The sequence below is a fragment of the Palaemon carinicauda genome, chromosome 8 (assembly GCF_036898095.1).
Source record: "Palaemon carinicauda isolate YSFRI2023 chromosome 8, ASM3689809v2, whole genome shotgun sequence".
Taxonomy (NCBI): Eukaryota; Metazoa; Arthropoda; class Malacostraca; order Decapoda; family Palaemonidae; genus Palaemon; species Palaemon carinicauda.
The window spans coordinates 144,186,722-144,203,421 of NC_090732.1; the positions used below are offsets into that span (position 1 = coordinate 144,186,722).

Here is a 16,700-nt window from a genome sequence, read left to right on the forward strand (position 1 = left end):
AGGTCTATCACCGGTCTCCACCTTTTCTACCAGGAATAGTCGGCTGTAGAAACCTGGTCCTGGGCGCAGGACCTCCTCCATGGCGCCCTTCTCCAACATCGTGGACACCTCTTCTTGAAGGGCCGCCCTCTTCAACGGGTCCTTGGGTGCCAGCCACTCCGACAGGCTGGCCGGAATCAAAGGTGGGGGTTCCGTTAAGAACGGTAGCCTGTACCCCTCCTTCAGTACGGATACTGTCCAGGGTTCCGCTCCGTGAGCCTTCCATGCTTGCCAATGTCGTCTGAGGCATCCCCCAACTCCCACTCTACCTCCTCCTGGAGGAGCAGCCTGAACGGCCTCTCCTGGAGGCAGAATACCCTGTTCTAAACGAGGCAGACGCTACTGGAGCTCCCCTACGGGGGGGCTGTGGCGCTGAAGCCCACGAGGAAGAAGGGGCTTCTCTCCTCGTCAGGTTAGGAGGCGCCTGAGAAGTAGAGGGCCCGTCTGATGCTGACCTCTTGTAGGAGGGCCTCCTTACCGGTTGAGGCCTGGGAGCGTTCACTTCCTTTCGTTTAGCCACCGTCTCCATAATCTCCTCTAGCTGTTTCAAGGGGAACAAGGAGTCACCCCACACAGGAAGGCTCCTCATGGCCCTCGCCTCCCTGTCTGGGACCTTCCGAGAAGGCTTCGCCAGAATAGTGTCCCTTTTGCGAAGAACCCAGTTCGCTGAAAGGGCAAGGGACTGATAAGTAAGGAACTTCAGGGTCTTGCCCCCGGAGATGATAAGCTCCCTCAGGAGGTTTTGTTGCTCCAGGTCTGTTAAGTCATATGTGGCTTGAACACCTACCAGCGTGGAAGCCCACCAGTCCAACCAAGAGGAGATGTGCACCAAGTCTTTCGACATCTCCTCCATCATCGCAGCCTCCGACTGCGAAAAGCAAATCGGGGCTGAGGAGGCTCTGTCCTCCGAGGCCCCCTGTCCCAGAACGTCAAGGGCAGGCTCCACTTTGCAGGCTCCCGGTCGTTGTCCCTCTGGCACATAGAACCTACTCTGTGTCTTGAGTCCTTGGAGCAACTTCGAGGAGCTCTGTGTTTTGGGAGCTTCGGCATTGCCTGCCACAACTCTATCAACATGAGCCCGTCCCAGGACGAGATCTCGGGCCACAGGCAGGGCCAGGGAGGTTTTCTGTTGGACGGGTGCCTGCATCAAGCGGGTCAGGCTGGACCTACAGTAGTCCTCGTCTGTTGGGACCGGTTCCTCAATCCGATGATGCCTTCGAATCAGGCCTATTACCTTCCGATACGCCGAGTCCTCGGTCGGGGAACCTTCTCTACCGTCAGCAGTACCTTCCGCCTGATCCCGAGGAGCCTGGTCACCGGGCACTCCCACCGGGCGCTTCGGTTCTGGAACAACAGGCACTCCCCTGCAGTGGTACCGGTCCGCCCCGGCGGGAACCTCCGCACCAGGTTCGGGGGTCAGAACTGGCATCGCCGTGCCAGCGAGGACTACCGTTCGTGTATTCTCTCTGGGGGACGAGGACGCGGATCCCGTGGGCTGACCCGACGGAGGGAACCGTTCCTCTAAGTCCGAGGACCAAACCAGCTGTGCTGATTCGGCCTGGCTGCCCGTACGGAAGTACGGTTCCCCCCGCTGGACGGGGTGAGCCGGAATCTTCGCGGACTTACGCCTGCCTGAAGCGGCCTTCTCGCATTTCTCCATGCGAGGGTCATATCTGCGTCTGGAGGATGGCCTTCGCGGCGAGAAATCCCTGGACTGCCGGTCAGGGGAACGCTGCAACTCAGTCTTACGGGGAACGAAGACCCAATCACCATCGGGGGACCTACTCCTCCTGTACTTCCTCCGTGGAGACCGGGACCGTTTTCTACTGAACCTCGAACGGGATCTTGAGCGGGAACGCCTGCTCCTGGACCGCTCCCTCCATCGCCGATGTCTCCTCCTCGCTTCTTCTTCTGAAGAGAACGAAGCACCACCATCTGAAGAACCCGACGAAACTGTACCAACCGAACGACGGGCAGGAGTGGGGGCTACGGAGGGCTTCGCGACCTGCTGCGTACCAGAGGTCGAGGGTTGTAGAAAGGACTCTGGAACCGCCGTCAGAGGAGCTGGAAAAGAGGTTGGGCGCACTACACTAGGGAACCAGGTATCCAGGCCCTCTTCCATCCGCACTCGGGACCTACCTGGCGTTTTAGGGAGCCTCCACCCGAAGGGCTCACTTACCGTGGAGTCCAACTTTCCCTGGGCATCACCAGCCGCTGAAGAACCTGAAACACAGGCCCACGAAACGGGTGAAGAAACAGGCACAACATTACTACACCACAAGGGGTCGTCGGAGGAAACGTGCCCCCCAAGCACAAGGGCAGAGTCTCCAGAACTCCCAGACACAGCACTACCAGGCTCCCCACTAGCCTGAGAAGACCCAGCAACCCCCACTTCAAACACATTAGACTCCTGGGGAAGGGCCCTCGGCTCTTTCCCCGCAACGGACTTACCTCGTCCCCTACTCTAGGTAGGGGAAGGCGACACAGAAGCCCGTCGGACCGTCCACTGGGTGACGGTAACGGCGAAGAGATGCTAGATTTCCTGGGCGAACGTTTCGATGACTTCTTCTTCTTAGTGCCGTAACGCTCCCACTGGATCTCACTCCAGCTAACACACTCAATGCACGTATTCGATGGCGAACACACTCTGCCCCTACAGGAAGAGCAAAGGGAATGAGGGTCTACTTCGGGCTTGGAAAGGAACGCTCCACACGACTTTCCGGCTCTAGGCCCAGGACAACGGCGGATCTGCTCCATCGCACACAACCACAAGGCACAGGAACGAAGGGAATCAACAAGGAATACACTTGGGAAGCACAAGGAAGGGCAGTGAACACGCAAGAACACAAGGGATAAGCACAGAGATACCACGCGGTAACCACACGGGACACACGAGTCGGGACACAAAGGGTCGTAAGAGACGAGAGTGGCGTGATGGTATCACGACGCGACCAGAGAACTTACTGGCTAACGGGACCCAAGCTGACGCCGACCTAGCTCAGGTCTACCCTCGGGGCACGTTCTCTTACTCCCGGGTTAGCCCTCCATAGAAAACGGGCGTAGGGTATACTACACAAAACTCTGGTCGATAGAGAGGAGATTACAGGTAACTCCTAAGAAAGTAGTTCGAGGTAAGTATTTGTGTTGGAACAAATAAAAATTATTGTAATAAATAGTAACCAACATTTATTGTTCTATAAGCTTTGAAAGCACAGCTTGGTTGAAAAAAAAAAAAATAATAGGAGGATTAGTACAATAATGGTCTTGTGTGACTAGCCCTTCAATACCTATACCTCGACAACTATTAATCTTGGCCCTAAGTATTGCTTTGTCAAGCCTTTGGTGGTTTACACCGTGACTTGGTGAGAACACTCCATCAAAGGGCAACTTCCTAACTCCTCCAGATCTGCAGGACACTTAATTTCAAGTTCTCATATACCTCTCATTACTAAAAAGCCTGTACGTTTTCTAGGGGGAAAACATCTTTTAGTTTAGGGTCCTGTGTTTCATTCTTGCAACAGCAACATGAAGAAATGCTTCTGTCAGTACATGGATGACTGATCTTTTTGTTCTCACACCCTTTATTGGCCACGAATCTGGTGATTTTGCTAGACCTATGCCATAGACTGGGCTTGCAGATCAACATGAGCATATTGGACAAGACACCATCTACCCAGAACTACATACATGGGAATGGAGATTAACACCATACAGTGTAAGGCAGATCCCTCAGGAGAGGATCAAAAGGCTTAAGTCCACTCTTCATCCATTTTAAAGACAACATGGCCCAAGGCAATATAACATCTGGTCTCCCAAAAGAAGCTGATCCCTTTTATTATATTCAGGATTTGGTCCTTTCAATCTAAAGTCATCAAGAAGCTGGAAGCTGAAAGCAATGCCAAACAGTGTCCATTATGCAAGGAGACTAAGAGATCCTGATAATTATAGATCACTCTAAACAGGACTAGTGTATTTATATGTTGGACCCACAAGCAGGCAGCCTTTTGGAAGTACAGCAACAATCGAAATATCCTCATGTTAAAGCTCAGGGTTGGGTAGCTAGGTCCACAAGCCTTTGAGACCTCCTTACGTGATTGAATAATCAGGGCCATGGCAAATGATGCGCCTCCATAGAATACATCAAGAACCTGAAAGGAAACCACTCAGAAGATTTGTGTCAAATGGCAGGGTATATCTGCAAATAGGTTGAATAAGAGATGACCATCACACTAAGCTGGAGGAACCAGATCCTCCCAAAAGAGTAGTCCCACGATGCATTCATCTGAATGGACATTTGGAAGGAATGGAGAATCCAAATGATAGATCTATTTGTTACTGCAGATAGCCAACTGGCAATATGAATAAATTGGAATCATTACTTTCATGAACTTGAATTTGATTTACAGTACTTGTTAGTCAGATTAATTACTTGAAAAAGCTCAAATCATTCTTCAGGTTGCGGCTACTTTATCACAATCTACAGAAAAATGAAAAACTGTTTTAGGACATTTCAACCTCAAAGAGAAAATAAAAAATGATTTTGACAGCTTCCATGCATATCATTATTTGATAAAAAGATGCTTTACTTACTGCCGGAATTGGGAGCTTTGACTTTGAAGAACTGCGACGAACATGATGGAGAACTTTTCCAGTTGCTGCATTGGCAATGAGTGTTGCTGTACTCTCATCATCCCCAATATATTCACCAGTCTTATTCATGTAAAGCAGTGTCATTATGAATTTCTTATCAGCAGAACGGCGTTCTCTGAAAATAAAAAAATACTGTATGATATTTTTTGTGAAAATTAAATAAAGTATGGTACCGTGAATAAAAAATTATTCAAATAATCTTTCTAGAAAAATGTATCTCAAAATAGAGTTAACCATGGAGCCATGGCTATGTGACTAGGATGCTTTCCATCAAAACCAGTAGAGGGAAATATAATTCAGCTACAATCAATAATTTTTGGAAAAAAAACACAAGTTATCTAAACATTTCACAATGAATATTAAAACAGTACTGTATACAAATGTAGTATATAAAGAACAAAGAAAAATCTCAGTAAAATGTAATCATTACTATCAATTTCCAATCACCGTGAAATACCATTAAAGTATTTTACATAAGCTTCAGTGAAAGCTGCATTGCTAATAATATAACAACTGCCTGTCTCAGAATAGCCACTTTTGTCCTTAGGCCTAGGACTATGAATGGTGGCTGAGGTGGGAAATCTAATCTAAAGGATTTAGATTTAGCATAGTTAAAAAATACATATAATTTTCAAAATTCCTTATTTTTTTCTACGCATAAGCCTATAGAAAATTTTCATTCTTTAAAACAAAAACTCATTCATTGATAAGAGTAAGTCATCTTGAATCAAAGCAGAAGGTTCTTTTTTTTCCCAGACATGTCAAGTTGCCTAGTCCCATACAGGAGCAAGGAAGGTAACTCAATTAATCTAATTACAGCCATCCATCCATAGGGATGTGCAAGCTGTTAGGGCCTCGGTCAGTAGTGCCTTAAAAGGAAGTGAATGATACGACCCAGAAAGTCTACCTTTCCATCAGGGAGATGAAGTTGCCAGCATCAAACCAGGCACGACAGGAAAATTTTTGGCAAGACACCAACCCATCCTCTCCCTTACTAAGATGATGAAGAGGTTGCTTCTAAGCAAATGCAATCTTCAAGAAAGGTGCTCTGCAATATAACTTGTAATGAAGTTCTCAGGACAACATATGACATTACTGAAAGGCCACCCCCTCAGGAGGGAAAAGTGCATGTATTCCATTAGGCTACAGATGCTCTCTTTCTGGATATAAGAAAATTGTTCTTCCATATCACGATAATTCATTGTATATTATTGTTGTGATCTCTAGTAATTTTGGATTTGTAGTCTTGTTTACTAATACCAAAATGATATTTTCAAATATGTGGACTACCAAAACTAAAGACAATAGGTCTGACTTCACTTCACTCTCAACCAACTGATGGCTGATCACAGTAGCACCTTTTGGTCACATCTATCACTCAGGATTTTGATGTGCTTCATCCTTTACGGGCTCTGGTCTTTTGACAGAGACCTTGGCCAAGCCTAGGGACTGGTCATGTCAGTAGTCTCTGGTTTGAGAAAGCTTCCGGCCTTCTCCAAATCCCAGATATGATCAGCAGAAGCTTCTTCGTCCAGAAGGGAGTAGACTCTACTTCAACTGTTCTGGCCTCTCCCAAAATCAGTCCAGGAGGGGTCTTAGAGGAAGAAGAGGTAGAGAGGTGAGCAATGCAGATGTTGTCCCTTGTTGATAAGTGGGGGAATTTCCTGGTTTACAGATGTACTTCCAAGGGAAAAACTTTAAGGACATTAGGCAGTTTGACCTATAATAATAATAATAATAATAATAATAATAATAATAATAATAATAATAATAATAATAATAATAATAATAATAACAACAACAACAACAATAATAATAATAATAATAAGATAAAAAAAATGAGGAGGAGGAGGAGGAGGAGAATACAAAGATGTAAGAAATGGCTTTAGTGTTATTACCCTTCCTACACAATACAAAACAAACTACCAATAGAATCATAAAAGAAAAATAAATGTAACATTAACAAGCTTATAATGTATTAGATATAGCCAACATTACAATCATTAAATAGGTAACCATTCATAAAATGATTACTGTAAAACTGAACACTAAACCTAATCAACAGACACCAAAAACATGAGAAATTCCAATGCAATGCTCTAAAAATTACAGAACCTATTGCTAAGTAATTTGCAGCACAAGAAGAACTGTTCTAAAAACAGTAAATACTGTTCTTAACAAAATAAACTTGAAGACCAGAAGCTAAAAGCACAACATCAAGGGATAAAAGCAAGAAAAAAAATAACCATCTGTAAAGACACAATCTAATAAATGATCACCTAAAGAAAAAACTGGAGTGAAAAAGAAGAAAAAATATACAGTACAGTATACTGAAAGAATTAGTGTTTTAGGTAATTCTGAGGTAAACTAAAACAGCCTTGGGATTTCTACTTAACCCTTACTTCACGGCATGCGTGTATTTACGTAGCACACAGGTGCACAAGTGGTTTGCGGTGTGCGTAGATTTACGTGTATGCCTTGCTTATGAACCATCACCATGAAGTGAAAAATTTTGATTTTTAGGTGTGTTTGGCAACAATATGATTTAATATACCAACTGGCAACCCTAGAACACAAGTCAGAATGTGTGTGAGCACTTGGCAAACATTGGTCGTTGGTCAGATTTAGTCAGGGCTGGATACGAACACAGCACGTTGTCTGGTAGAGCAACGTCATTGCGACGGTGAGGGCTTGATGATGAGGAAATGTTACAAGATATAGATGTGGATTACCTTTTAAAACAGGAAAGGAGCAGTGATACCAGAGATATTTTGGGACATAGTGAAATGTATGAACATGATCCAAGTAGAGAAGGTTTCAGAAGAGGTTGACAAAGCAAAAGAACTCGACGAGGGTAACATGACTCTCAGAGCTCTAGCGCTGGGAGAAAAAAGGTCCGTTCACAAGTTAGTAGTTCTGTACAGTACTGTACTTTACAGTACTGTAATGCTAACACTCCTCTTTTGTCTGTAAGACCAGCGACTGCTGCACTCAGGGCATTCTAATGTTGGTTATGTAGTAAAACAAAGAGCACATTATTTCTGCACTGACATGCAATACTCAAGCTTTCACGCTCAGTTTATCCTTGTAAAGTATCACAATCTTTTTTATGGTGGCAAAAGGTTATTAAAAAATTATAAACTAGTCTTGGGTACCAATTCAATTTTTATGTATAGGATTCAATCACTTACAAGCATTGCAGATCAATAAAGCTTAGGCTAATGTTGAGAGCCATTTTCATATTTTAATATCAAAACTCCCCGAATCACCATTGATCACAAATGTTATGCAACAATGTACTCACCTATGTTTTGTCATAAGAGCCTGCAGGTCAATATTTGCTACAGTATCTCCATAAATGAGGATGAAATCATCTTTGAGCAGAGACTTCTCATAGAGATCTCGCATAGCATCTCCCATAGAGTGACAGTCTTCGGATGCAACAACTACAACATTCATGCCACGTTCAGCTCGGCGTGTTGTAAATCCTCTAAAATATGAAATAACAGTAAACGAAAGAAATTACAAGATGTAATCTTAACTTGATGCATGATATACTGGGTACTCGCATACAAGATATATTCTAAACATTAAATTAGTTGGCAAATAGCATTATTAAAATTTATCAGCATATTTCTAAACCTATATTGTCCAACTTCAGATTCTTTAGGTTCAGCCTTCTGTCACAAAGACATCATTGCCAGCACAGCTTATGCTCTTACATTAAAGAAATCTAACAGCTAATAGTAATTCCATACTAATTCTAGCCAAAATCATAACATTTACATTCATCTTTCAGTTTAGAAGACTTACTATCAAATTACATCAGCTACACTAGCAAAAACCACCATAATACTGAACTTGATAAGAATTTTGATGAGTTAAGGACTATCAAGTTACAAGGTTACTGTTATGTAAAACAGAAAAATTTTGTACAAGGGAAAATAACAACAAGCATTCTTAAAAACTTTTATAACTCTCATAAGTATTCCATAATATCAACTTAGTGGTAATGCCTCAATGTAAAATTGCTGAAGAAATTTAGCTTAACAAACAGTACGTAATTCATTGAGGTTTTATGTATAGGAATTACATAGAAAAAAAATTGAAGTACAGAAAGTCTTTACTACATATGACCATAGAATCACTCTATTAATGTCTTAACTTTCCACTTGAAGCTAAAGTATAGTACAGTATGTGTTTTACTACTAATATTAGCAAATTCTATGATTTAATTTCATAACTTGATACAGTGCTATACTGAAGTAATATACTCGCATGAATATAAAAAAGTATCAAGATTTTCAAAATAAAATTTATTTCAGTACTTACCCAACATTGTCTCATAGGCTTTGAAAGTATATCTTTGGTTGAGTACGGTAATTAAAAAATTAGAGGATTTGTATGAATAGTTTTAATGTATATCCAAATATACCACAACTTCTACTACTACTGTACTAGAGATTCTAACCAAGGGAAACAGCCTGGAAATCCTTACTATTACTTTGTACCAACTAAATGTGGGTTTAAAGGCTACTCATGAATGACAGAGGTAAGAGACAGTCTCCTAGCAAACAGGACAATGCCCTAGAGACTGACATATATATGTGTATATATATATATATATATATATATATATATATATATATATATATATATATATATATATATATATATATATATATATATATATATATATATATATATATATATATATATATATATATATATATATATATATATATATATATATATATATAGTAAGTGCCCAAGGCCCCTCTCCACCAAGCTAGAACCAGGAAGGGCCAGGCAATGGTTGCAGATGACTCAGCAAGAACATGGTAGACCTATAGGCTCCACCAAACCCCACATCGTTAGCTCACAAGGATGAGGAAGTTGCAGACACTAAAAAAACTAACAGGTATGAGTGGAACTCAAACCCTAGTCAGGCAGGGATGTTTCCAATAGGCTAGGAGAGCTCGATTGCATGAATGTTGGAGAAGTATTAAAATCAAATACAATTAGCATTCCCACACATTTGTGTCATCCCCACTTTAACCAAATGGTGGGTAGGCCTAGTGTTAAATAGTAAGGGATAGTTATAGAAATCCCCCCTAAAATATGAGATAAATATTAAAATTCCAGTACTCCATAAGAATCTTATCCGGGATTCAACCACAAAACAACTTGTGCCTATGATCTATTTTTTTAGCGGTGCATATTTGGGGGCACCCCTTTTAGCTCGGAAAGGTTCCTGATACCTGATTGGTCAGAAGTATTTTTGTCCGAACACCTTCATTATTCACAAATAATTACCAAGTAATGTGAATCAAAACTTATTTACTAACCTATATTTCTCCATCAGATATGTTTTGTCAATGAAAAATGGGAAAGAATAAATATATAAAGTATCGTCATGGTAAGTCTAAATTCAAAAACACAATCCGCCGAAGTCAATGACAGCAGCTTATTTTCAGATGCACGCTTTGTAATTTTGTAATTTTTCACATATTTTAACACAAATTAGGATAAATTACACTCAGCATAAGTTAAATATGTTATTATAAACTTTCTTTGAATACCAGAATTTACCAAAAACATGGAATTAATAAAACTCGTTATTTGTGAAAACTTACGGGGAGGTAAAAGAACAGCCTGTAACGGCCTGGCGGGAAAACAATCCCTTCTGACTGTCATAGTCTACCCTCCCCTACCCCCGCTAACTAGCAGTGTGGGTAGTAAACCCTCGTTAACAATTAATGGCTCGTCATTTCAGCTACGCCGAAAGTAATACCCCTATTAAATAGCGTGGTTTGTATTCCAGTTACGGAACAAACAGTACTTTCAATAATCCTTCCATGGTCTTAAAATATTCATACTTTTTCAGGGGAGAATGCAGTTTTTCAAACTGCAAGAAAAGGGCTAATGTTCTCTCTGCTAAGATTGTCAAAGTAAAGGTTTTTTAACAGATTGATTCATACTTTTATGAGAAGATATAATCTGAAATTTTTATCAAAGATGATATATCAGATACTCTGCATATTAGGTCAACTGCATACTAAAAACAAAATGGACATACTGTACGCTTACAGAGTAACTACAATACTGTACATGAAGCAAATGAAAGGAAAAACTACAGAAAATTACCAAAAACATAAACGTTACCTAGTCACCTCTTCATGCATTGCACAGTACATCGACCAGATCATAAGAAAAAAATCAAAATTAAAAGATCCAAAATAAAGCTTTGGAAAAAGTTTTTACAACATTTTTGAGAAGCATAGTTATAATAAAAATAAAACATATTTGCTATACAATTTACCTCTAATGAATTTTTTCTATTACTTTAATTAGATATATATGATACTGTTTTCCTTCCTGAATTTATTTGGGTCAGCTCTGTAAGAGCCAAGTTCATTGGGCTGGTTAATCTCCTCCCTTTTTAATAATAATAATTACTGTGGTCCTAGAAAAGGTCTGTGAATGAAGCGCTTCAATGGAACAGAAAGCTCTTTATTACCTAAGACCTGAAAATAATTTGTTGAAAGTAGATTTACCAGTGGTCAGTGTACTTATGACCCTCTGTGATGTAAATCATAGATTTACTTAATATTTTAAGCAAGTACAGTAATGAAAATAAAATATTTTAAAAGTAATTTGTATTTTTCCTAACTATACAAACCTGAGCCTTTGAATAGGAAATATGTTTTCAACGTGAGTCGGAACAGCCATTGAAATCAATGAGGTAGTTAACGACAGGTGGTAAGCACAGGCAAAATGCCCTGACCCTAACCTATCAAAAGTTCAGCATTTCTGACCTTGGATCCAGGACTGAGAGGGATGGTTGTGGTGTGAACTTGAACCTCAAAAGGATTCAGGTTTGTATAGATACGAAAAATGACGAATTTGAAAGTAATTTGTACTTTTCCTAGCTATACTAAACTAAAGTTCTTTATGTAGGAGTTGAATTTAGTACAAGCTGGTGTTCTGGCCATAAAAACTTTGAGCGAGCTGGGAACCAACCTCCTAGCAGTAATGGGGGGGAGGGAGTTAGCATGGGATGCAAGGTGGGAAACACAGTCCACCTACTGTCACTGCCTCAACAACTTTTGACTGCACATAGGACTTACTGAAGGAAGGTCATGGTAAGACAAGTATGTGTAAAGAACTTCAGGTTTGTGAGGTTAGGAAAAATACAAATTACTTACAAATCTGTCATTTCTTGATACAAACACAAACCTTTGTTTTTTTACATGGAAATCCTTTCAACTGGCAGAAAACTTTGCCCCAGGATTGTCACATCTGAGCTTAGGGAAGCTTAGGATGTGTATCCTGACAGTTTGTGAACTTGTTGGTTTGATAATACAGTACCAGAGAGGTCGACAGCCCATACAATAATGGTAAGAGTAAGGAACCACTCTGTGACCATATCCAGGATTATGTAAAACCTCAGGTTTGTTATTACTATGCAACCCAACTCCGTCCCACTAGGAGATCGGGAATGACAGAATATATTCGTATATGAACGGAGAAATATTCAGGCAACTTGCAGTCGATGGGAACCAACTAGCAGGGCCTTGAATACTGTATCCCAAGAGAGGGAAAGATAAAGAAAAGAAAAGGCCAGTCACTCCTTTACATTCACCTCAGACTAAAACCATAACCCCTGCCCTCGACCAACTGCTAATTGTCCAGTGAGAAGCTAATGCAGCTAGACCACTTGCTGGGCGGCCCCCACAGGGCGAAGAGAAAATGTGGCTAAGGACCTGGGTGTCACGTTTTGCATGTTGTGAGCGGAAAGGTCATCTGACGCTTCCATGTGCCCGCTTGTAAGACCTGCAACACAGATAAGTTCCTTTTGAACATCAGGAACGTGCCTATACCTGTGACGTCACAAGGTCTGGATTATCTTCCTTGGTGATGGGGGGAAGGATTGAGATCACAGTCAATGACCTGCCAAATTTAGGAGAAAATTGCATTCTTAGTGATCTTCCTCTTGACCCTGACCGTGCTGACAGGCAGCTGATTGTTGTGTGAGAGAGCTCTTATGGTTCGCCTGAGATAGAGCCTTGGTGCCCTCATAGGACTCAGTAATAGTTGATCAGTGTCATCGGTTACTTCCCGTAGGCTCATTATTTCGAAGGGCCAGAATCTAGAGTCCGCTACAGCCAGATTTCAAGTCTTAGCCTTAAATTCAGGGACGAAGCTGAGAGTAACTTGCCCCATCCCCTTGAGTGAGCGATGTCGTAGGGGACTATGCAACTAGCTGACCCTCTTTGCAGAGGACAGGGCAAGGAGGAAAACAGTCTTAAGGGTGAAGTCACAATCTGACACTCGACTCAACGGTTCATATTAGTTCCTTTCAGGGAATGTAGGACTTTGACCATGTTCCAAGGAGGGGTCTCACTTACAGATGAGAGAAAGATAAATCAAAACTCTGTATGAAAACAGATAATTCTGCCAAAGAGGAAAAACTAACCACTTCCAGGCTAAAGATGTGGCTTAAGGGGAAGACTGAGCAGGGTTTTTCCTTTTGGAGGTACAACAAAAACTTAGTACATACATACATATACCAAGGCACTTCCCCCAATTTTGGGGGGTAGCCGACATCAACAAATGAAACAAAAACAAAAAAGGGGACCTCTACTCTCTACGTCCCTCCCAGCCTAACAAGGGACTCAACCGATTTCAGCTGGTACTGCTAGGGTGCCACAGCCGACCCTCCCCCGTTATCCACCACAGATGAAGCTTCATAATGCTGAATCCCCTACTGCTGCTACCTCCGCGGTCATCTAAGACATCAGAAGAAGCAGCAGTGCCTACCGGAACTGCGTCACAATCGCTCGCCATTCATTCCTATTTCTAGCACGCTCTCTTGCCTCTCTCACATCTATCCTCCTATCACCCAGAGCTTCCTTCACTCCATCCATCCACCCAAACCTTGGCCTTCCTCTTGTACTTCTCCCATCAACTCTTGCATTCATCACCTTCTTTAGCAGACAGCCATTTTCCATTCTCTCAACATGGCCAAACCACCTCAACACATTCATATCCACTCTAGCTGCTAACTCATTTCTTACACCCATTCTCACTCTCACCACTTCGTTCCTAACCCTATCTACTCGAGATACACCAGCCATACTCCTTAGACACTTCATCTCAAACACATTCAATTTCTGTCTCTCCATCACTTTCATTCCCCACAACTCCGATCCATACATCATAGTTGGTACAATCACTTTCTCATATAGAACTCTCTTTACATTCATGCCCAACCCTCTATTTTTTACTACTCCCTTAACTGACCCCAACACTTTGCAACCTTCATTCACTCTCTGACGTACATCTGCTTCCACTCCACCATTTGCTGCAACAACAGACCCAAAGTACTTAAACTGATCCACTTCCTCAAGTAACTCTCCATTCAACATGACATTCAACCTTGCACCACCTTCCCTTCTCGTACATCTCATAACCTTACTCTTACCCACATTAACTCTCAACTTCCTTCTCTCACACACTCTTCCAAATTCTGTCACTAATCGGCCAAGCTTCTCTTCTGTGTCTCCAACCAGTACAGTTTCATCCGCATACAACAACTGATTTACCTCCCATTCATGGTCATTCTCGCCTACCAGTTTTAATCCTCGTCCAAGCACTCGAGCATTCACCTCTCTCACCACTCCATCAATATAGAAGTTAAACAACAATGGCGACATCACACATCCCTGTCTCAGCCCCACTCTCACCGGAAACCAATCACTCACTTCATTTCCTATCCTAACACATGCTTTACTACCTTTGTAGAAACTTTTCACTACTTGCAACAACCTTCCACCAACTCCATATAACCTCATCACATTCCACATTGCTTCCCTATCAACTCTATCATACACTTTCTCCAGATCCATAAACACAACATACACCTCCTTACCTTTTGCTAAATATTTCTTGCATATCTGCCTTACTGTAAAAATCTGATTCATACAACCCCTACCTCTTCTAAAACCACCCTGTATTTCTAAGATTGCATTCTCTGTTTTATCCTTGATCCTATTAATCATTACTCTACCATACACTTTTCCAACTACACTTAACATAAACTAATACCTCTTGAATTACAACACTAAACTAATACCTCTTGAATTACAACACTAAACTAATACCTCTTGAATTATAACACTCATGCACATCTCCTTTACCCTTATATAGTGGTACAATACATGCACAAACCCAATCTACTGGTACCATTGACAACACAAAATACATATTAAACAATCTCACCAACCATTCAAGTACAGTTACACCCCCTTCCTTCAACATCTCAGCTCTCAAAACATCCATACCAGACGCTTTTCCTATTCTCGTTTCATCTAGTGCTCTCCTCACTTCATCTATTGTAATCTCTCTCTCATTCTCATCTCCCATCATTGGCACCTCAACACCTGCAACAGCAATTATATCTGCCTCCCTATTATCCTCAACATTCAGTAAACTTTCAAAATATTCCGCCCACCTTTTCCTTGCCTCCTCTCCTTTTAACAACCTTCCATTTCCATCTTTCACTGTCTCTTCAATTCTTGAGCCAGCCTTCCTTACTCTCTTCACTTCTTTCCAAAATTTCTTCTTATTCTCTTCATATGAATGACCCAATCCCTGACCCCACCTCAGGTCAGCTGCCCTCTTTGCCTCACGTACCTTGCGCTTTACTTCCACATTTTTCTCTTTATATTTTTCATACTTCTCTATACTATTACTCTGCAGCCATTCTTCAAAAGCCCTCTTTTTCTCTTCCACTTTTACCTTCACTCCTTCATTCCACCATTCACTGCCCTCCCTCATGCTGCCTCCAACAACCTTTTTGCCACACACATCACTTGCAATCCCAACAAAATTTTCTTTTACTAACTTCCACTCCTCCTCTAAATCGCCAGTTTCTCTTACTTTCACTTCGTCATATGTCATTTTCAACCTTTCCTGATATTTACTTTTTACCCCCGGTTTTATTAGCTCTTCAACCCTCACTAGCTCCCTTTTACATCCACTTACTCTATTCCCCCACTCTTTTGCTACAACTAATTTTCCTTCCACCAAAAAATGATCAGACATACCGTTAGCCATACCCCTAAACACGTGCACGTCTTTCAATCTTCCAAACATTCTTTTAGTTATCAACACATAATCCATTAATGCCCTTTCTACTACTCTTCCATTTGCCACTCTTACCCATATATACTTATTTTTATCTTTCTTTTTGAAAAAGCTATTACTTATCACCATCTCTTGCTCAACACACATATCTACCAGTCTCTCACCACTCTCATTTTCACCTGGTAAGCCATACTTCCCAATGACACCTTCTAACTCTCCAGCGCCCACTCTAGCATTTAAGTCACCCATGACAACTACATAATTCCTTCTACCCAGTCCTTCTACACACCTAGTTAATTCATTCCAGAACTCATTCCGCTCTTCTTCACTTTTCTCACTACCTGGCCCATACACACTGACAAACGCCCAACATTCCCTACCCAACCTAATCCTTACCCACATTAACCTAGATGATATCTCATTCCATTCCACTACTTTACCTGTCATCCATTCACTCAGCAATAAAGCCACACCCTCTCTTGCTCTTCCCCTTTCAATCCCAGACACTCTTACCAGACATTTCACCAAACATCACTTCACCCTTTCCTTTTATCTTCGTCTCACACAAGGCCAATACATCCATCCTTCTATTCCTAAACATACTTCCAATTTAACATCTTTTACTCTCTATCGTACTACATCCACGCACATTCAAACACCCCAAAACTAGAGTGCGGGGAGCAGTCACTCTCCCCCCAGCTCCATCTCTTTGTCGATGTCTCACAAGATGTAGATACAGGAGAGGGGGTTCCCAGCCGCCTCGACCCGTCCCTTTTAGTCACCTCTTACGACACCCAGGGATAACGTTGAAGCTATTCTAATTGTTTTTATGCCCCCGCGGCCACAGGGGGCATTGACTG

General features: G+C 41.8%; 1 protein-coding gene across 1 annotated transcript in view; it reads right to left on the bottom strand.

Annotated features, from left to right (window-relative positions):
* The window catches only part of eIF2Bepsilon (eukaryotic translation initiation factor 2B subunit epsilon), a 102,285-nt gene that overhangs the window by 74,308 nt on the left and 11,277 nt on the right, over positions 1-16,700 (bottom strand). The window contains exons 3-4 of the mRNA XM_068379141.1: positions 7,994-8,179; positions 4,630-4,804 (exon numbers count right to left, since the gene is read on the bottom strand). Coding sequence (XP_068235242.1) covers positions 4,630-4,804; positions 7,994-8,179 — 361 coding nt within the window. The remainder of the gene's footprint in view (positions 1-4,629; positions 4,805-7,993; positions 8,180-16,700) is intronic.